Source organism: Setaria viridis, chromosome 2 (assembly GCF_005286985.2).
Source record: "Setaria viridis chromosome 2, Setaria_viridis_v4.0, whole genome shotgun sequence".
Classification (NCBI taxonomy): domain Eukaryota; kingdom Viridiplantae; phylum Streptophyta; class Magnoliopsida; order Poales; family Poaceae; genus Setaria; species Setaria viridis.
In genome coordinates, this window is record NC_048264.2 from 6,100,263 (window position 1) to 6,121,380 (window position 21,118).

Below are 21,118 nucleotides of genomic sequence, written 5' to 3' on the forward strand. Positions count from 1 at the left end.
GAGAAATAATTCATAACTGATTTTCTACCAGCATTCTAGTGCTATAAACTTCACATAATAGTTTTCATCATTGGACTACCATACTGTAAATTTATCAAGATTTGCGTAGCAGATCTATTTATACCAATTAAATAGAACAATTAGTATGGATTCTGCTCCTCGTGCATCTCTATAGAGTAGCAAAAGTTGTTATGGCATTTAACTAACTATTTGAATCTAAATTTTAAATGATGGGTACAAATAGGGGTTCAAGAGCCTTCGGTACATGCAATGTGTTCAGTTCTGTTTCTGTGTAATTTTATTTAGGAGTGCGTTTTATGTATTTTGGAGATATTTACACACTTCGATTCAAAATAGGCCATGACTTTGAATTATGAGTCATATATAACTTTGTTTGTGTCAATGTGATTTGGAAATTCTGGACTCATGTTACTGAACAATTAGTATGGATTCTCCTACTCGTGCATCTCTATAGAGTAGCAAAATTTGTTATGGCATTTAACTAACTATTTGAATCTAAATTTTAAATGATGGGTACAAATAGGGGTTCAAGATCCTTCGGTACATGCAATGTGTTTAGTTCCGTTTCTGTGTAAGTTTATTCAGGAGTGCGTTTTATGTATTTTGGAGACATTTACACACTTGGATTCAAAATAGGCCATATGAGTCATATATAACTTTGTTTGTGTCAATGTGATTTGGAAATTCAAAATCGTGTGATGATTTTACAATGACCGGAGGTACATATTTATACTCTGAACTAACAACTTCTAGAAGGAACCGTATCAAAACTATCTGATACGAAATATCTAAACAAAAAGAAATATTAAGATACAAACTTCTAGAAGGAACCGTATCAAAACTATCTGATACGAAATATCTAAACAAAAAGAAATATTAAGATACACGGACTCTAACTTTCCTTACGTAAAGTCCTAATTAATTAAGCTTCCTTTTTTTTGTACTGCTATCAGGTCCTTGCTCCTTCTTTCTTCCACACGTGAGCCTCTAATATGCCTTGCTTTTTTTAGCCAACTTGCATGTATGTGCCAGATATTTCCTTGATCAACTCACATATTGATTAGGACCTTCCAATATATATACGCATGCAGAGACTAGTCGCATATGACACCGATGACCTCATATTCCGTATTAAGGGATTCGATTAAAATTTGGTATCAACACAGGCCCCATAGTTTCGGAGTATGAAGGCTTCATGTTCCGAAACTAATTATAGAAGTCCGATGATTCGGTGTCAACACAGACCCCCCAGTTTCGAAGTATGAAGGCTTCATGTTCCGAAACTAATCATAGAAGTCCGATGCTTGTCTTCAAAGCTAATGATGTCAAGTTTCAGGTCCGATGATCCTTCATCAATCAATCTACTACCTCAGGATATCCCTTGATAGGTTGATGGGTACAAAACACCGACAACACCGGTGGTGACGAATATGGTGAGGGGACATGCACCACTAGAACCAGGACAAGCAGGTGCATGCAAATCCACACGTGTCATGACCGGATGCTAGCCGGACCTTGCAGCGGCGAGCATCAGCGCAGGCGAATCGACGGTGCGCCATACTGGTGGTTACAGTGGCGGCTGAGATGAGGGAGCAAGGGCGCGGGCACTAGGGTCTCACTAGGATTTAGTTTGAGGGGTTTGCCGGCGAAGAAGATGGCTGGAGAGTGGAGATCACTAGCGAGGTTGAGCTTGACGGTTGGCAGCAATGGCGGTCAGGAAAACTTCAATCCCCGATGATATAGACGATGGTCGGCGCCAACGAGGGGTTGATGGTTTAAATGATAAGGTTTAACATCTTGGGGTGCAGTCGATTTGGATTTGGTGGAGGGAATGAATGTGGGGGATTTGGCTTATGGATGGTGACTGCTCGGCTCAGTTTGTGCTCTTTCTAGAAGAAGAAGAAAGGAAAATAAAGAGAGGGAGAAGGGATGGACGGATCATCTTGATGAGAAAGGAGAGGTGATAAGTGTGTGTGGTTGAGGGCTAGGCCTAGGTGTGTGGTATGGTCATGGCAACCCCGAGGCTTGCCAGTAGAAGATGAGTGCCACGTGTTGATGAGGTCTTGTTGGTGGTCGGGATGGACATCACGATCGAATCTATAAAAACTCCCCAAATACGTGCATAACCCATACATAAAACCTATATAAAACTTGTAGACTGCTGATCTCCCTCTACAACATTCAGTAAGGGTGGCTGGTCCAAAACTAGATGGTTGAAAGATATTAAGGCCCTGTTTGGCACGGCTCCACGCCAAAACTCCAGCAACTCCATCAAAAAATTCAGCCAAACATCCTAACTCCAAAACTTCGTGGAGTTGCAACTCCATGGAGCTGTAGTGCAAATGGAGGTGGAGTTTTGGAGCACCTCTTTTGCTGCTCCAGAAACCTCTCTTTTGAACCTCCTCATGGAGTTGGTGGGTAATTACCCACCAATGCCACTGGTTACACAAAAAAACGTTTCATTTTATTCTCCCGAGCCCCACTTGCCGCCAGAGCCCCGCCCATCGCCGTCCCCGTGGCCGGCCGGCCCCGCCGCTCGGCGACGCCCGTCGTCGCCCGCCGCCCGTCATCGCTCGTCGCCGTGCCCGTCGCCGCCCAAGCTGCCCCGCCGCCTGTCGCCGCCCCCGTCGCCGCCCACCCCGCCGCCTGCTGCCTAGCCTCGCCGCCCGTCGCCGCCCACCCCGCCGCCCGCCGCCCAGCCCCGCCGCTCGTCGCCGCCCACCCCGCCGCCCGCCGCCGCCCACCTCGCTACCCAGCCCGCCGTCCACCCCGCCGCTCATGGAGGGTCTCCCGTGTGCGGCACAATGTAGTGGAAAAAGGGGAAGAAGAAGATGGGATAGAGAGGATGACAAGTGGAGCCTTAATTGGGGGGCAACAATGGCAATCCACACTGAAATCGATCTTTTTTGGAGCTGAGAGCACCCATCTAGCCAAACACCCCATTTTTGTTCTGAAATTTTGGAGCGGAGCTGGCTCCATGTAGAGTTCTGGAGTGGAGCAGCTCCACCCGGAGTTGGAGCCATGCCAAACAGGGCCTAAGGCTCAAAGTTTGGGAAAAGCATAATTTTAACTGAATTTTCAGAGACTTGACTGTGGTTTTTGGCCGATTTTGAGCTGAGAAACAAGGGCCAAAATTATAACACCCCGTCCTCCAAAGCCATACTGCTCAGACCTTTCAAGTGGTGAGCCCACATACACATATCACCCTACTTAGACTTTCATCCTTGCTTCGTGTAAAAGGGTCAACCCAAAGGTGCTATGCCTGGACAATAAAGACTCATAAGTTGGCTCCACCATTGCTCATCATGTTTTACGGTACTAAATATGCGCACCTATGCTCATGGGCCACTACTAGGCCATCCAAATTTGGACCGAATGTCTCATACACCCCCCCTCAAAGAACCCATCATCCTCGTCGGTCCAACTCACCCACACTTAGGCAAATGTCTAGGAATATTCCCTCTTAGCGCACAATCATACATCCAGTACTGGCACCATATGGCATGCCATGTGTCTGTTGGCATTTCTTAGCGTCACAACTAGGTTGTGATCCCCAGCAACGATGCCATAAATACCTTTATTTGGGTATAACTTAACGTTTACGATTGTATCCGCAAGTGCATGGATATACAGTTGTAGCATTTCACCCAGAAGTATTCCAGGGTATCATTTATTTATTTTTTCCCAAAGGATAGCATGGTAAAAGAGATTATCGGTGTACATACTCAGGACAATATGCTTAAGTAATAGAACAAAAGTCATATAGGGGTAAGCCATAATAATCATGGTTAGGGTAATATGACACACACACAGGCTATTCTCTCAAATAAAGAATAAAGAATAAAAGAATAAACTTAAGGTTAGTAGGAGCATGCATTCTAGAGTCGTCCTTAGTATCTATTCATACTAGCAAGGATTATACAACAGATGATTAGCACTAAACTTATCATACTGCACCGGGGAGAATACCCGCCTCTGGTCTGCTAAAGGAAGATATCTTTCAGAACTCCTACACCATACCCAAACGTGGGGGAATACAAGAGATGTACAGGACTGTCACCACCTGCATACCTACCCCTCAGACCATAGGGCACAATCATGTTTGATGGATCGTATGATGCCTAAGCACCACACCCACAATCGTGATCACTACTCTAGCCCCTCCAGGACCCGAACCATGATGATCCATAGGCGTAGAACTAGAGCAAGCCCGAAGGCACATTCGACTGATACAATATGGTAAATCCAGACTAAGCATATGCATATAACTATATAAAGCACATAATACGGTATAACATACCGTAGAGATAGTAAACTCTATATGAATATGATAATGACGAGTATAGTACAAGACCATACCGAAGGTCGAAGGTTGGTCGCCAACCGACCCGAAGAATAGTGCTTGCGCTACTAGCGTGAAAGCTCTAGCCTAAGCTCCACTACTAGCCTAACACTACTGGAATGCAAGTGAGGGAGAGGGAGAGAGGCTCTTGTGTTGGTGTGTGTTTAATGAGGGGGTCTAAACCTCCTTATACAGGGGTGTAGAGGCGGTTCCCGGGGGAGATTTGGCACGAATCACCCGTGATCACCTTTGATTCACGCGGGAGATCCTTGGCACCAAAACTTGGCGTGCCTGCCACCTAAGGCGGTTCGGTCAAACTAGTGGGTCGGTTGAACCAGCCTTGGCCCATTTGACCACCGCCTTTGGTAGGTGGGCCTCTTGGTAGGCTATAATCCTGGGCTTCAGGTCGGCAATGTCCTTGAGTTGTGCTCCATCTCCTCAGAGTCGGCTCGTTTGACCACTTTGAGCGCTTGACCGGCATGTATCCGGTGTGCACCGACAACCCTAGCTTCTGGTTCACCACCATGAACCACTAGGTGTGCCATCCCTTGTTAGACTCCTTTAGCTTGAGATCAAAGCACTCAACCACTCGACTGAGCCTCAAAGAAAAGCCACACCCCGACCACTTTGACCTCACCTTTCTTCCCTAGCGGCTTGAGTTGATACAAGTACCGCCACAAGTTGAAGTAGGGGGGATGCCCAAATAGGCTTCACACAGATGGATGAACACTACAATGTCAATGATTGAGTTAGAGTTGAGGTGTACCAGTTCGATCTTGCAGTGGTGCAGCAACCCTCGGAAGAAATCGCCAATTGGGATTCCAAATCCCCGCTCAAAGAAGGATGCGAAGATGATAGTCTCTGTGATGTCCTCACTCGGCAATGGCTGCCCCGCGCATGCCTTCCACTCCAACTCGATCTTGGGGCCTAGCAGCCCGCGGTCGACGAGGGCTTGGATCCTCTCCTTCATCACCACGGATCCCGCTCACACTGAGGCCGGATTCAGGATGTTCACCTCCGACCACTCCTCCGCGTCAAGACCTTGGGACTTGCATCTAATGGTGGCTAGGGTTTTGTTGCGCATATGGTGGTACGGCGGCGTGATGGGGGATGCACGGCGGCATGAGGATGCCACTGCAAGGATGGGCAGCAAAGCACCTACGCGCGCTGTGAGTTCTTCCAGCGACGGTAGTGGCAGTGCAAGTATAAGGAAGACGAAGGCAAGGGAATGAAAATGAAACCATGCCCCTCGAGCTTTTTGAAGGAAACAGCGGCTAACCTTATCGATGGAATCCGTGGCCCGGTCGTTTCGCCCCACGCCCTCGTGGAACGGACTCCGTGGGATTTCCGTCCGAAATTAATGGCATGCCTCAGGGCTCGCCAGTCCCTCACGCTGCCACGCTCAAGAGCTAGGTGCCTCTCAATAGGTTGGCGTGCCTCAGGGCTCAACCAGTCCCTCACGCTGCCACGCTCGGGGGTTGAGCACCTCTCAACAGGTCGGTGCGGCTAAGGGCTCCACCAGTCCCTCACGCTGCCACGCTTGGGGGCTGGGCACCTCTCAACAGGTCGGGACGCCTTAGGGCTCCGCCAGTCCCTCACGTTGCCACGCTCGGGGGCTAGGCACCTCTCAACAGGTCGGCGTGGGGGCTGGGCACCTCTCAACAGGTCAGCGCACCTCAGGGTCCCGCCAGTCCCTCATGCTGCCACGCTCGGGGGTCGAGTGCCTCTCAATAGGTCGGCGCACCTCAGGGATCCGCCAGTCCCTCACGCTGCCACGCTCGGGGGCTGGGCACCTCTCAACAGGTCAGCGCGCCTCAGGGCTCCGCTAGTCCCTCACACTGCCACGCTCGGGGCTGGGTGCCTCTCAACGGGTCGGTGCACCTCAGCGTTCTACCAATCCCTCACGCTGCCACGCTCGGGAGCTGGGTGCTGGCAATAAACGTAGCAAGATTGATGGAAATATTTTTTTCCTTTACAATCGGAAGGCGGCCTACAATGACCGCTTATAAGGTACAAAGATGTTGGCTAATGCTACACTGTTGACCCGATACAAGAGCAAACCACTACGCTGAAGAGCTTGCAAAACTCGGTGCTAGTGCATCTCGCAAGCTTTCTTCTAGCATCAGGGTCTCTCCTGAAACAGTCCCTGCCATAGCCGGTAGGGGACACAGCATTCTGGTTTCCCTCAGCCTGAGCAACGACCATAAGCTGTACAGTTCCGTCTGCGCCTACTGCGTGGATGCCAGCCTGCAGACGCTCATTGGGACCTCAGGCCTTGTTTAGTTTCCAAATTAGGAGTGGCAAAGTGTGCATTTTGCCATAAATGCGCAACCGTAGCATTTTGTTTGTATTTGTGAATTATTATCCAAACATTGACTAATTAGGCTCAAAAGATTAGTCTCGCAAAGTACAACGAAACTGTGCAATTAGTTTTTTATTTCATCTACATTTAGTACTCCATGCATGTACCACAAGTTTAATATGATGGGGAATCTTCTTTTTGGATAGTGTTAAAGTTAGAAAAAAGGCCAACTAAACAAGACCTCAGCCACTCGCAAGCATTCTTCTAGCACCATGGACTTCCTACACATATCACGACCATCTAGTGGTCGGACCCACAACTAGAAGAATTGAAGTCTACAACTGCATCGCTGCTTCATCCCTGGATGACTACTCTAGACCTTCTTTCACTACAGGTCACTGACCAGATTGACTACAACTACATGGATGCACTCGTTGGTTTGCCGTGCTGCTCATCCTCTGGGATGATGGCCTATTTATAGCCGGGGGGCGCGCTCCTGTGCACCCGTGACCCTGACTTACCGGTAACACGACCCTGCGTACCCGTGATGCCACAATTCCACTCGTAAGCGCATTAGTGCTACCTGTGACTACACAGTGTCGCCCATGACCATCGGTGGCGCACCCCTACTTGACGCATGCTTGCTTCATTTTTCAAGACGTGGCCACTACTGGAAAGGCTGCAGTGAACTCGTGACGCCTGCCGATATGCCCAGGGCAATGTTTTGACACGTTTTCTTGGCTTTTGTTCTAACATGCCATATACGACGATGGATTACAAACGACTACAAGATGATATCTTTTTAATCATTTGATCAATTATACTAATCGCTTTAATGCTCAGGGTTACTCGATATGCTTGCGACGCCCTCCGTAAACCGTAAACCTTCGCTTGCAGATCCGCCGCTCCCTGCCCTCGCCGATGGCGCCGCCGCCGAACCCGCGCTCCAGGGCCAGCGTCCGGCCCTTGCCCCTCGACGCGCTGTACGAGGTCCTGCTGCGGGTCCCGGCCAAGGACCTCTGCCGCCTCCGCGCCGTCTGCCGGCCGTGGCGCTCCCTCCTCTCCGATCCGCACTTCGTTGCCGCCCACACGGCCCGCCACCCCGAGCCGCTCATCGTCGCCGCCACCCACCACACCGATCGTTCGCCCCCCGACCACCTCCTCGACATCATGGACCTCTCCGGCCGAGTGATTAAGCGGGTTGTCAAATCAGGGAGCTTCTGGGCAGCAAGTAAGGACTGGGTGATGACTGCAATCTCGATGTCGTCGGCGTCGTGGGCGTTCTGCTAGGGACAATGAGCATGAGCTGGCTGTTGTTCAACCCCGCCACTGGAGCTGTGTCTGCCCTTGCCTCAAGGATTTGCAGAAGACCATTCACCGCAGGTTCCGGATATCTCCGATTACTGTCAATTGGTTGCGGTCGGGAAGGTCGCCTCGACGGGAGAGTACAAGGTGCTCCGTGTGCTCCGCGGATACTTCCCCCAACACCATGAACAGCTGTGTGAGGTCTTCAACCTCGATGGCAGCAGCAATGCTCGGTGGAGACGAAAGAAAGCCCCCTACAGATGGTGTTCATACAATCATACCCACCCCTGGTGAAGAAATGGGATTGTTGAGGATTTACGACCCAAAGACCTGCACTTGCACAGATGTGGCTGAGATCAGACCTTGTTATGAAATTGGTTTGTACACAGGAAGCCTGTTGACTTACCTGATGGTGCCAGTTCTCAGTTATGAGGTGCTGTGGTAGAGATCTAGTTATTATGCTATCAAATCCAAAGCTGCCTTCTTCAATTGCTGTTAAAATGCTACGTGGGATATCATTGCACAGGCACTGCTCCAAACCGTCTAACCTTGTACCTACCTCTTCCAAAATACGAGACCAATCTGCTGCAATAGTTTCATTTTATATACAGGTGATTATGAAGTTGGTTTCCTTGATTAGGACGCTTAGCCAATTTATGATAATATACTAGGGGGATCTGTATGTCGCTAGTGGCTACAGCGAGGAAAGTTGAGGAACTTTTGCTTTGGTATGTCTTTGTTCTCCATGTCTACTTGTGCTGTATATGTGGTTGTACAGGCCTGATGCAACTCGGATGCAGTGCAACACTTTTTTTTTCTGCGGAAAGATGCAGTGCAACACTTGTAATAGCATGTGATCAGAACCCTACCTCCGTTGCATCCTTGAGTTTGTTGTTGTTTAGATCTGATGTAATGTAATATGTCCTTGTTCTTATAAGCACGTTCAAATATTGGCCGGTTCAATTTGGATTCTGATCTTCCATCATATTTGGATTCATCAACTGTTGGCCTCTGCCGATCATCATATTTGCTAGGGGTGGGCATAATTTCCCGAAACCCGAACCTAAATTACCCGAACCCGATCCTGAAATACCCGAACCTGATATTCCCGATCACTATTTCAGGTACGAAGTTGAGAAACTCGAATTTAGTTCAGGAAAATTCGGGTATTCAACTCCGGTACCCGAATTCCCGATTTACCTTAACTATACTAAACGCCATTGGATTATGTACTAGTAGATTGTAAATGTAGAGAAATTTATTAGTTTGATTCGTCGATTTGCTGTTGTTTGATGTGTAATTGGTATGTGATGTTGAAATGCATTTTTGTTTCATCCCATAGTTGTGACCATGGCATTGTGGCAGTTGAGGAACAAACGTATGCAATTTATTGGGTAATTCTGGAAAACCCGAACCCGATTTTTTCGGGTACTTGAAAATTCGGGTATTCTATATTTTGGGTGAAATTTGGGTAGCTATTTTCAAAACCCAAATTTACAAATACCCGAATTACCCGATCCAAATTTTCCAAATGCCCACCCCTAATATTTGCACTCTAGTTTGATTCGATCAAAGTACATTAATTATATTAGCAAATGGTGGAAAATGCTTCAAAATTGTGGTAGTTCTTGCTTAAGTTCCTACTTTTTAATGTCATCTCAACTAGTTTACGGACGAGCTGCAACACTAGTACATGCGGTCGACTGAGATTTTTCGATTACAGTACAACAGATTATTTTCGAGTGCCTCCAGTTAAGAACTCCGTATATAAGATAAATTAAGAACTCAGAAAGTCCTGTACACGAACACTGCTGGTATACCAACCCAATTCCGCCCAAGTCAAAATTTCTAGGTCAAAAAAAGTTTGACACAGCTACGGATATCAACAGGTATAAAAGAATCCCCAAAAACAGGGTGTCAGAATCAGCGGCTGAAACGGGCCACCGACCAAAAGAATGAACGAATCACCGTATCACGATCCCATAAGAGCAACCCCTCCGAACGATCGAACTCAACTCATCATCCTCAACGCCTCCAATGATCTTCAGTTGTTGCATAAGCGAGCTGTGCTTACGAAGCTGATCGTCTCTCTTTTGCCCAAAAACCAAACCAGTTCTAGAATTAGCCACGGGTTTTTCGTCATTGTCATCTCACGTTGCAGCACTGGGCGCTCCCGGACTGCAGCTTCCTCCACAGGCAGATCATGTGCTGCGGGGACTGGTAGTGCGCCGTGAAGTAGCCGTTGTAGCAGCCTGACTGGTAGAACCGGACGTCGTGCCTGATCTCCACCGGCCGCCGCGTGTTGTTGAACTTCTCCACCCACATGCCCATGCTCACATCCTCCATCTTGAACAGCTGCACACCAAAAATGGATACAAGCATTCAGTTATTTTGCTTGTTTGGATGGAGAGTGCATGCCAATCAACTGCAAGGAAGATATTTTTACCCGAAGCGTCTGATTGTCAAATTCAGATACAATGTATCGTGCAATATCTGATGAAATCACGTAGCCAGGTCCATTAGCATAATTCGGATATACTTCTTCCGGCCATTCCTGCATATAAAAAGGAAAAAATCTCAGGGATAATGTCACCATCTTTTAGTATCTAGATTGTCAAGGACAGCAATCTTCCAGTATCTAGAATGTCAAGAAGAGCTGTTGTCTACTTCTGAAATTAAAATTGGCATAGAGAAAGAGGTGACAACTAAGGACAGTACAGCTACAGCTGTAAACAGCTTGTGAAATACCGGCAGCTTCTGATAATCTGCACATAACTTGCAAGTCTACTCATTGTTTGCAAGAAAAAAATATATGCAAACTTTTTTTTACTTGCCTAAAGCTACTTATACGAGTACAAGTTTTCTTTTGCTGGCAACCAGACATCAACTACAAGTTTTCTTTTGTTTATTTCTGGTTCCACAAATAGAGAGGAAACAACAATTTACCTCGTAAGTAACGGCCCACTTGCCAGACCTCAATGGTCGATGGAAGTAGTTGATACTACCTACATACACACTTCTATCACTTCGAGCTTTCTTCACTTGATCCAGAACTGAATCGATTCTGACGAATGTATCGTCATCACATTTCATGACATACTTTGCAGGGACGACACGCACCTGCATCAACAAAGAACATTAACTCAGTATAAATATCAACGATATTGACCTGTGAAGGAATATGGCAGAGCAGCTAGCATGTAAACATGTAATTCCCAGACAAGTTGAAATCACTTACCCCATACTCAGCAATCGCAACAGTCTTCAAAACAACAAGGTCATAGCTATCAACGAAAGGCACTATAACAATGTCACGGAAGAACTCCGCCTCCTTCTTCAGCTCTGCATTGACCTCCTTTTTTCCATTCTGTGAATTTTCTTAATTCGGTCAGAGCTTGCAAGCATGCAAATGAATAGTAAAAGAATGAGTCAAGGAGGTAGGAGTTACCAGAGCCACAAAGAACCGAGCTACAACATTGGATGATTTCCTTGTATACATCATCCATGACTTCCTTACAGCCATACGCTCAGCAAAATGGCTGGCTGCTGAAAGAATGCCAATGAAGAGCTCAACAGGTTCAGTTGGCAGTGGTGGGGCCCTCCACTGCTCAGACATCTCAAGGTATCTCTCCGGTGCGAAACTAGGGTGCGAATTGGGTAGAGAACTAGCAAAAATTGACTCAATATCAATGTCTCCATTTAGGGACAATGCAGTTGCATCCTCAAGGGAGTAACCCTGTAGAGAAAATAAGCCGGCAACACTTAGCAATGCATACCTCAGGACTACTAATCAAATTTTACGAGGCTTTAAAGGTAACTTACGGTGCGGTATGGAAATGAAGCAACATGCCGCCCATCAACATTGACATGGTAACCTTCCAAACCAGCTGTTAGAGTCATAACAAATAGCTTGCCTTCTGCGAATGGGTATGGCCAACTGATGTGGACATCCTTTGGCCTGCCAATCAAACGTTTCACCCACCACTTCATCTTTGACTCCTCCGACTTGTTGTCGTCGTCGCGAATCCATTTCTCACACTTGAGTTGCCCATCAACTGAGACACAAAAGTGACATAGAACATGAATCATCATATGCCAAAGTTGCAAAGCAAAGTTATGGGCTGCTTCTTGAAGTAAAAGAAATCCCGGTTTAACTTCAGATTCAAGTTGAAGCGTTTTTGGGTAAATCACAAGGACTAAACTGCTGACTACTTGTCAAGTTAATGCTCTCTCAGGTACTCAGAACACCAAATTTTGGTCATTGCTGTGGTTACTTTGCTAACTACACTGACTCATTCAACCACAGTTCATATCAGTTGATCAGAAGCTTGCTTTAACAGCAATGAATCATCCCGTACCTTAAACTAGTTGGAACTAATAGGAAACTTGGAGTAATGGGCACATTATCTCTACAATATGAGAACATAGCACATGTAACACAAGAGCTTATTTGCAGGGAAGAGAGAACGAAGTTCAGGCTCCCACGTATCAGTTGCCAAGTCAAAATTCAACAGCTCTAAAACGCGGTTTCAGGTCAATGTGTACTTTCTAAGATCCCACTGATTTGAAAAATAGGACACATCACCATCAGAGGTCCCTTGCATCGCATTCTCCAAAAACTGGAAAAGGAGTTCTAACTCTTTCTAGAAATTTCCGGCGCAAACTTTGTACTCCCCGTTCCCCATTCCAGAAGCTACGCTATTCCACGCAAATTAAGACCCCTGAAGTTGACACTCTTCAATTTCCGCAACTAACAAACCAACCATTCATACTCGTACCGACCTCCATCTTTGTAATTCATTCAGATTCTAAATTAAACCAACATGCAAGCCAGAGCATTGGACGATTAGATCGAAGAATTAAACTAACCAAAACATCGAATCAAAAATTAACCCGACAAATCTGGAGGTTGATGGGTAGAGGTTGAGGTTGGGGACAACTCACCGGTGTCCTCGGCGGGGCGGGAGGCGAATCCTTCGCAGCGCTGCGACTGGCCCCACTGCATCCGGTAGCAGCTGTTCATCTCGATGACGGGCCTCCGGCTGTAGTCCCCGCGGATCCTGGGGTTGAAGTGGAGGATCCTCGGCGGCGCCTCCCCATCGACAGCCTTGGTGCCGACGAGCTCGACCATGAACTGGGACACCATGACGGCGGCCTCCCCGTCCTTGCGCTCGGCGATCTTGGGGTCGTACTCGGGCCGGGCGGGCCGGGGGCGGGCGACGACGGTGACGTGGGAGCCCACCGCGAGGCCGCAGGGGAGCTCCACCACGCGGACGCCGTCGTGGGGGAGCTGCTCCCGGTGCACGGAGACGGAGGCCGGGCAGGTGGGAGCCGCCGGCGGCGATGCGGAGGAGGGCGTGGAGGAGGCGGAGGCGGCGGGGGCCGGGGCCTGGAGGTGCGCGAGGTGCGGCCGGGCGGCGGCGAAGGCGTCGGCGGCGGTGGCGTCGAAGGGGGTGGCCGTGGCGTTGGGCCGCGGGAGGAGGAGGAGGGAGGAGAAGATCGGGAGGTGGTGGGCGCGGCTCGTGGCCGGGGACGGTGCCGCGGCGGGGAACGCCGGCTTGGCGGGGCGGGCGGGGGAGAAGGGGGACGCGAAGGCCGCGGCGGCCTCCAGCTCACGGCGGCGCGGGTGCGGGATGGGTAGCGAGGAGGACGGCGAGGAGGAGGAGGAGTAGAAGGGCAGGAGGGGGAGCTCGAAGAGGAGGACGAAGGCGAAGTAGCCGGCAGCGGCGGCGAGGAGGCCCGCGCGGACCAGGCGCTTCTTCCGCGGAGCCGGCGCCGGCGGCATCGTGGACGCGGCGGAGGGTTCTAGAAGGCGGTGGGAGGGGAGGGAGGGAGGAAGTAGCCGTTTGCGGGGGGACGGACGGGTCACGGGGATGGGTGGTCGTACTAATACTAGCTGAGGGCCGGGGGGGGGGGGGGGGGGGGGGGGGGGGGGGGGGGGGGCGGGCGCGGTGAGCTCTCAGGACTCTGACCGTTGCGGGGAACGCAGAGGGTGTCGCCGCGGCGGCGTGGGGAGGTAGATGGCCTGGTGGGGAGGGCGGAACAGCGAACAGCGGGTAGGAGATGGATTTTTTTTTAAGTGAAGGAGATGGAAATATGTAACGGTTTTGGAAAGTCGTTAAAATCTCGGTGGTTTTAGCCGGGAACGGAAGTTTTTTTTAGTTAGTAACGAAGATAGTAGAAGATAGAGAATCTAAATGCACCAACTATGATTACGACCATAGATGTTAAAGAGATTTTATAGTTGAATCATGTTAGAACTAATTTGATGCTATACGCTGGCTGTTGGTCCCTATTCTCACCCTTAATTATATGCCAATTGTCAACATTTACTGTGCTAGCTTGCATGAAATGTAACATACGGCAACTTCCTAATGTAAGCATTGAAGAAAAAAGGGTAGATATAAAACAAGATTTAGAGGTAATGATTCATTATGATCTTGTACGGGAAAGTGTTCTCCATGACCAAATTGAGGGAAGGAAATAAAACCTTGTAATTTATATATGGGACTGGTCAATAATATTCGAAAAGGAATCACTAAAGTTATATATGGGACTGGTCCATAATATTTGCAAAAGGAATTACTAAGCATGTGTTTGGTTTTGGGGTCGAAATGGGTTGGGATGGGTTCGACGTTGGAGAAGAGGTGGGTTGGGTTCGTCCTAGATGGGGAATATACCCCCAATATCCGGGTTCATCCGGTCCTCCCAAAACGAAGGGATCATCCTAACCTAGTTGGACGGCGTCGTCTGTCCATTTCTCTCACTCGCCTGACGTCTCTCACTCGCCTGACGTCGCCTCCGCCAGCCCAACGTGGTGGGGAGCTAGGGAGGGAGGGCCGCCGGCGCGCGGGGAGCAGGGCTACCGTCGTGGCGGGGAGCTAGGGAGGCAGGGCCGCGCGCAGGTGGGGGCCAGCGGCGCAGGGAGCAGGGCGGTGGGGGGGCGCTGGCGGCCGAGGACCGGCCGGGGAGGAGCCGTGGAGGAGGATTGCTTGCGGGGAGGAGAGGAGGAAGAAGATGGAAGGGAGAAGAAAAAAAGAAGAGGCTGACAGGTGGGGCTCACAATTAACGTGATAAAAGGACATCCATTCCAACCCTCTTAACCTCCTCATCCAAACAAAAGACTGGGTTGGCTCCAACCCACTTATCCAAACATGAGATGGGTCAGCTCCAACCCAATCTACATTGTCCCAAAACTAAACGCTACCTAAAATTCTAAGCAAACGGACTTTGAAATGTCCCGTACAGTGTTTTTTTTTAAGCTGGCGAGCTTTTGTAGTACTACTCCAGCAGCCTGTTCAAGTGCAGATTGGAGCAGGACAAGGCAAACTTTTTTTTTTTGAAAACTTAGACAAGGCAAACCTTTTTTTTTTTGATAAATGAAGACAAGGCAAACTTGAGGAGGCGAGTCAACGACCACAGGTCGCACAGCAACGGTTGGTTCCCGCGGCTGTTTGGTGTTTCGGGAGGAGGCCGCGATCCGGCGCGCGGCGGCCGGGTCGGGTCGCCGTTCCGTACGGGCGGCCGGCCCCGTTTGCCGTTGCAGGCCAGCACGAACGCGGAGGGCTGGAGGAGGAGTGTGGGAACCCAACGCAACCCAACCGAAGCCCCCCCGGCCACTGCGCGAGCGAGTCGAGTACTCGAGCCGGACAGGCGAGGCACCACCGCGCCAGGCGGGACGTGGCTGGCGTGCCGGCGGTGTGAACGGCGCGTGCGCGCGCGTGGACGCGACGGAGACCTCAGGTGGCCCCGGCCGCCCGGCTGCATGGAGGACACGTCCGTCTGGCCTCTGGCCCCACCGGGTGGGGACCCCTACGCCAGGCAGGGGAGGGAGGGCCCGGCGCCGGCGCGGGCGCACATGGCGTGTGTCCTCTGTCCCTCGGCCAACGGCCCGGAACTTCGAGGGGGCGGCGCGCGAATCCCGTGCCGCCGTGGCCGACGCCGATCCCGCCGGCTGCGAACCGTGCGCGCCGCGCATTTTCCTTTTTTTCTCCCCCTCTTCAACGGAGACCTCTGAACTCGGGGGGGTCTCGTCGACGGTGGAGACAAACGTCGTGTGCCTCGTGCGCGTGGAAGAGAGTTGAAGGCTAAACCGAAATGGCCAGATTTGACGGTAACTAGTCCAACTTTACGTGTGTGTCCGATGGGGTTCTTCTTTTGGATTTGTTTCACCCTAGCAAGCGAGATCGAATGGCAGCCGTAGTAGGAAGGAAAAGTTAAACATGGCGGCTGGAAAAAAGAAAAATCCGGGCGTCGCGACGCGAAGCCCTCTAACACACTGTTGACACGCGGCAGCGACCGGGGGGGGGGGGGGGGGGGGGGTGGGCACGTCGGAACAAGACGCGGCTTCAGTCGTATCCAACGATCGCCAGATCCGTCCAGTAGTAGTAAAAGGAAAAGAAAAAACATCTTTCAGTTCAGCATAACCCTGGCCGGCACCGGTGTGCGCGCGCATGAAAAAACACGCCAGGGGGCAGCTTGGCATCGGCCAACCCAGACACATTTGTTTAGCCGCCGCGCCGCAATCGCCCAGGGTGGCATCGGTCGCGCCTGCATCATCACCAGCACATTTGCTTCGCCCAAACACACACCGGCCGGCATCATCATCGGCGGTTAGGATAGTGGCATCTCGGAGAATATTAACAAATCACGGGCGACCATGATTAGATTTGATTGCAAATTGTGCGGCCGTAGCCAGCGGAAGATTATCTGATTAATAAACTATATAAACTACTCCTTTCGTTCCTGGGACGGAGGGAGCAGATCATTATACAACTTGATTTTTGTGTTGGCGTGGACCTGGACGGACGTACCGAATCGGAACGGAAGGTACGCCCCCTGCTGTGTGTATGCTGTTCTTAATCTTCTCGGCTGGCGCCACTTGGAAGGCTGTCGAGCGCCAGATCATGGGCGCCTGTAATGTAACTAACTAGAACATTCGGCGCGATGCGCGCCCTATCCAATCAACGATCAAATACAAAACAGAAGAGAAACAATCACTTGTTCCATCCACCTCAAACGGTACGAAGAGAAATAATCACTTGTTCCATCCATCTCAAACGGTGATGCATGCGCGCTCCATCAGAATTATAAGGCATCATAAGGGGGTGTTTGGATACGAGGTGCTAAACCTTGATAGTGTCACATCGGATGTTTGGATACTAATTATGAGAACTAAATATGAGCCAATTATAAAACTAATTGCAGAACCCTACGCTAATTCGTGAGATGAATCTATTAAACCTAATTAATTCATCATTAGCAAATGGTCACTGTAGCACCACATTATCAAATCATGAACTAATTAAGCTTAATAAATTCGTCTCGCGAATTACACTCCATTTGTACAATTAGTTTTGTAATTAATCTATATTTAATACTCCTAATTAGTATCAAATATCCGATGCGACGGGTAACACCTTGGAGCCAAACATGCCCTTATGAACATGAATTTTCATGGCGTGTGATAAAATGGCAATCATGTTCATGTAGTTGTCCAGAAAAAACATACATTTTAAAAAATATCATTCCAAGGCCTTTACGTAACAGATAAAGTTCATTACACCAAGAATTGAAAATTATTCTAATTCTGCACATAACTTTCTAATATTGCAAATAGTAAGAAAAAGTATGCACTATAGCCTTCCTTCTTCCGAATCAGTTATACATCGCTTCCTCCATCACCCGTGAACCTACAACAAAAAAAATAATATGTTAAGCATAAATGAGATTACTGTTGTCACATAAGAGAAATGCAACTTACAATTGAAATATATTCCCATGCAAATATAATCAACGAAAAATGCAAGCTTTGCATAACTACACTCAGCAAGTTAAGCATACCAAATGACCATTATCTGCAGTATGAGGCATCCTGTAAACCAGTAAAGAAATAGACCATTACCCATGTCTTAATGAAATGTAGGTGTTAGCAGTTAACCTCAGTCAGAACTGCCTTGCACATTCATTCTAACTCTTTACCCTACTGACTGAAACATTGTTAATATGGATGAAAAAGTTGATACTAACAGGACAGCTGAACAGTCAACCCCACTCAGAACTGCCCTGTGCATTCAGTCTAAGTCTTTACCCTACTGAGTACTGATTGCAACATTGTTTATATTGATGGAAAAGTCTATATGTAGCAGTTCAGTCACTGCAAAAGAATTTGTCAAGTGAACAAAGGTGGTGAGTGTATTCTGGCTGCCGGAACTTCATGGTTGTGCTTTTCCTCATAAGTTGTGATGACTGACTTCAGATCATGCTTGCGGACTGAACAGCCAGGGTGTGTACATTTGTAGTAACTCCTGCAGACAAATGAAATGAAATGATGTTTACTAATTTCAGGGGATGGAGGATACCGCATACAGTAAGAAATGGTAGTGAAAGTGTGACCTTGGATTTGGATTGCCTTTAACGACCTTCTGACCATACTTGCGCCACCGATACCCATCGTTAAGGATGTCAACCTCACTTGTGGTCTGAACAACCACCCTAGGCTCCCGAAAAGCTCTCGAGGCTGCAGCTCCCATGTCAATGGTACTGGTGGCAACAACAGTAATAATAGTAGAAGTTACTAAATCATCCAGCTTCCTGAAAAACAGAATCAGTGAGGTCAATATAACTGCATGCAGTCTGTGTTAAGTGGTGTACAACATTAACCTTCTTTTAGATTCAGTCTCATCCTCATCACCCTCACATTCTATAGAAACGGTGCAGAAAAGCTTGACCTGCTGTGCCTTGCAGGGCATGTCCATGTCTGTAGATTCTGCAGCAAGCTCACCAGCTTCCTTGGGCTGCGACAGAACACCACAAATGTGCAGATTACGCTTGACAAAACCTACCCATTCGAAGCAAATTCACGTTGCGAGTTGGTAGAAATGGTTTCGTCAAGAACCAGATTGGGGCCCTCAAGAAGTACCTGATGGCCACCATCTTGCTCTCCAGCCCAGGCTGGCCGGCGCTAAGCTCCTTGGCCAGCTCCTCCGTGTCACCCTCTGCCTCCGGAGAAGCAGAGTTGCCTTCTCGGCCTCCTCGTCAAGCCCCGCCGCCGCAGCAAACAGATCAACCTGCAGAAAGATAAATAAAGCACACTCCCAAAATGCATCAGGATTTTCAATTAATACAGTTTGTTAATTAAATGTCCCGATGCACCAGTTATTATAATTCAGCAGCACAACACATACCAATCATAGAGGGAGCACAACACATTTGCAAATTCATACACTGACATCTCATAAATGGTTCATTCCAATTGAATTATGTGAACTTTTCTATTGTGAAAACTTCATCTCATATACTGACATGATTTCCTATCAAGTCCAAATAAATTTCAACCTTTATAATCAGAAAGTTCAGAAAGCCTTCACTTTGCTACTGCAATCACCAGAGCTATTTACCAGGCATCACCAAGCATTTAAGCATTTGTGGGTGGGCAGACTGCAGCATATAATATGTTCGGAATAATCAACAAGGAGCCAGAGATTGATGCAGACAACACAACATGTAGGAAGCTGGACAACATTCAAGGGGACATTGAGTTCAAGAATGTTTACTTTTCATATCCAGCGAGGCCTAAAGAGCAGATCTTCAGAGGCTTCTGCTCTCTTCCCATACATGCAGCCTGCCAGTTCAAAGACTAAGAAGCAAGTTCAGGCTAAAGTCATCAAAGCGCAAATTGTAGGTTAATGACACAAGAAGCTTAACTGTTTACATTTTTCCATTTCATATCTATAGTTCTATACCCAGACACAGTATAGCATTTGAAATTGCATAATGAGAACATGCACTATACTTGCCTTCTTCTCAGGAGTCGTACCCCACTGGCCTGCCCGCCCGCCCCTCGAGTTGCTTCTTAAGATCAGAGATCTCCAAACCCCACCTGGTTTTTTTCATCAAGGTAATAGAGGACCTGAAAGAAAATGACCTCGATTTAGGCGTTGCTGATACAGATATATGGCGCTGTACAGAAATTCTTCAGCCAAACATATCAAAGTACGTACAGGAGCTCCATCACCTGATCGGACAGCAACGGACGAGCCGAATCGAGCTGGCACCACCACCTGATCGGAATCGGATCAGGCACAGCCGGGGCCGTGGCGAGGAGAGGGGTTACCTGCGCCTAGTTCGCGGGGAGGGCTGGTGTGTGTCAGCGGGTGGCGTCGGCGCCGCCCATCTCCTCCGCCTCTTCCGACCTGCCTGCCTCCCATCGCGCCCACTGCGACGGGTACGTGAGGGCGGCGAGGTGGCTCGTTTGCCACACGAGGCCGCGCCGCGCGCCGCCGCCTTCACTCGCCAAGCCGCGCTACCGCCGCCCGGCCAGCGCCGCTTGCCGTCGTGCCTCCTGCGCAGGTGGAGGTGCTCGGCCCGCGCCGCCGCTCCCGGTCGTGGCCGCGGGTGGCCTCGCCGCGCGCCGCCGCTCCCCTTTGTTGCACGCCTTGACCACCTGGCCCAGGCACTCCCCGCTGACGGAGACGGCCGAGCACCGCGCGAACGCGACGAGCACGCGCAGCACAGCGAGCTTGAGCGCGTCCCCGCCGCTGCCACCGAGCGAGACACAGGAGAGCACCGCGGCAAAATAGCCTGGATACCGGGGAGGGCGGCGAGGGGCCCGCGGCGTCGACGTCGCCGCGGAGGAGGCCCACGACGCACTCGAGCGCCGGCTCCCACTCCGTGCCACGCCCCCGCGTCGGATCTGGATCCCGCGGGAGCGGGTGGGGCGGCGGCGGAGAGCAGGGAGGGGCGGCGGAGGCAGGCGAAGAGGGAGAGGGGGAGGGAAGGCGGCGGCAGAGAGCAGGGAGAGAGAGGGCGGTGGTGGGGAGGAGTCGAGGAGAGAGGGAGAGAGGGGGCGGCGGGTCCGGGGAGGAGAGGAGATTGAGAGTGGGGCTTTCCGAAAAATGCCTCGCGGGAGTTTCTAGTAAAAATGACAGCACTATCGAATTTTCTCTTCTTCGCGTCGAAATAAATTTTTGTACGAGGTCCTACGTGAAAATAATCCGAACGCGGTTGCTGCACGATCTGGGCTTAGTTGAGATTCCTAGAAAGATGGAGGTCTTTTTCGAAAAAAGGCCAGAGCCGCGGCTGAACGCCACGCGTCCCTTTTTCGGGTGGAACGCGGGCGTGCGAGCAAAGGGTAGTAGCTTTTAATC

The 21,118-nt window shown here is 49.6% G+C and overlaps 3 protein-coding genes across 11 annotated transcripts; 1 reads left to right on the forward strand and 2 right to left on the reverse strand.

Annotated features, from left to right (window-relative positions):
- The first annotated feature begins 6,950 nt into the window (after positions 1–6,950).
- LOC140222036 (uncharacterized) lies at positions 6,951–8,939 on the forward strand. Its single transcript, XM_072292061.1, has one exon. The coding sequence runs from the start codon at positions 7,587–7,589 to the stop codon at positions 7,953–7,955; it is 369 nt and encodes a 122-aa protein (XP_072148162.1). The 5' UTR covers positions 6,951–7,586; the 3' UTR covers positions 7,956–8,939.
- A 783-nt stretch (positions 8,940–9,722) lies between these two features.
- LOC117846170 (hydroxyproline O-galactosyltransferase GALT6) lies at positions 9,723–13,817 on the reverse strand. The gene is made up of 7 exons (XM_034727284.2): positions 12,915–13,817; positions 11,793–12,025; positions 11,419–11,706; positions 11,209–11,337; positions 10,917–11,090; positions 10,417–10,524; positions 9,723–10,325 (listed from the first exon to the last, which is right to left on the reverse strand). Exons 1-7 carry the CDS (start codon positions 13,753–13,755, stop codon positions 10,116–10,118), a joined length of 1,983 nt encoding a protein of 660 aa, XP_034583175.1. The 5' UTR covers positions 13,756–13,817; the 3' UTR covers positions 9,723–10,115.
- Positions 13,818–17,434: 3,617 nt separating this feature from the next.
- LOC117846172 (probable WRKY transcription factor 34) lies at positions 17,435–20,814 on the reverse strand. 9 transcript variants are annotated; one of them, XR_004638241.2, is made up of 7 exons: positions 19,987–20,814; positions 19,769–19,881; positions 19,526–19,593; positions 18,892–19,039; positions 18,633–18,810; positions 18,366–18,512; positions 17,435–18,277 (listed from the first exon to the last, which is right to left on the reverse strand). XR_004638241.2 is itself a non-coding variant. In XM_034727286.2 (7 exons), the coding sequence occupies exons 5-7, from the start codon at positions 18,725–18,727 to the stop codon at positions 18,142–18,144; spliced, it is 429 nt and encodes a 142-aa protein (XP_034583177.1). In that variant the 5' UTR covers positions 18,728–18,766; positions 18,892–19,039; positions 19,526–19,593; positions 19,769–19,881; positions 19,987–20,807; the 3' UTR covers positions 17,435–18,141. The 9 variants fall into 9 exon arrangements, 4 of the variants coding, with proteins under 4 accessions (XP_034583177.1, XP_034583178.1, XP_072148161.1 ...); XR_011897537.1 differs by having other exon boundaries at positions 18,366–18,563; positions 18,670–18,810; positions 19,987–20,813; XR_004638240.2 differs by having other exon boundaries at positions 18,366–18,563; positions 18,701–18,810; positions 19,987–20,812.
- Positions 20,815–21,118: the final 304 nt, after the last annotated feature.

What these genes read in the sequence shown, in the direction of transcription:
- LOC140222036 (XM_072292061.1), top strand. Translation starts at nt 7,587, where the DNA reads ATGGCGCCGCCGCCGAACCCGCGCTCCAGGGCCAGCGTCCGGCCCTTG.
- LOC117846170 (XM_034727284.2), bottom strand. Translation starts at nt 13,755, where the DNA reads ATGCCGCCGGCGCCGGCTCCGCGGAAGAAGCGCCTGGTCCGCGCGGGC. An exon ending in CCGCCCCGCCGAGGACACCG is followed by an intron (nt 12,026 to 12,914) that starts GTGAGTTGTCCC and finishes TTTGTGTCTCAG; the next exon opens with TTGATGGGCAACTCAAGTGT. An exon ending in CTTCATTTCCATACCGCACC is followed by an intron (nt 11,707 to 11,792) that starts GTAAGTTACCTT and finishes TTTTCTCTACAG; the next exon opens with GGTTACTCCCTTGAGGATGC.
- LOC117846172 (XM_034727286.2), bottom strand. Translation starts at nt 18,727, where the DNA reads ATGGACATGCCCTGCAAGGCACAGCAGGTCAAGCTTTTCTGCACCGTT. An exon ending in GAGACTGAATCTAAAAGAAG is followed by an intron (nt 18,564 to 18,632) that starts GTTAATGTTGTA and finishes TCTGTTTTTCAG; the next exon opens with GAAGCTGGATGATTTAGTAA. An exon ending in AAAGGCAATCCAAATCCAAG is followed by an intron (nt 18,278 to 18,365) that starts GTCACACTTTCA and finishes ATTTGTCTGCAG; the next exon opens with GAGTTACTACAAATGTACAC.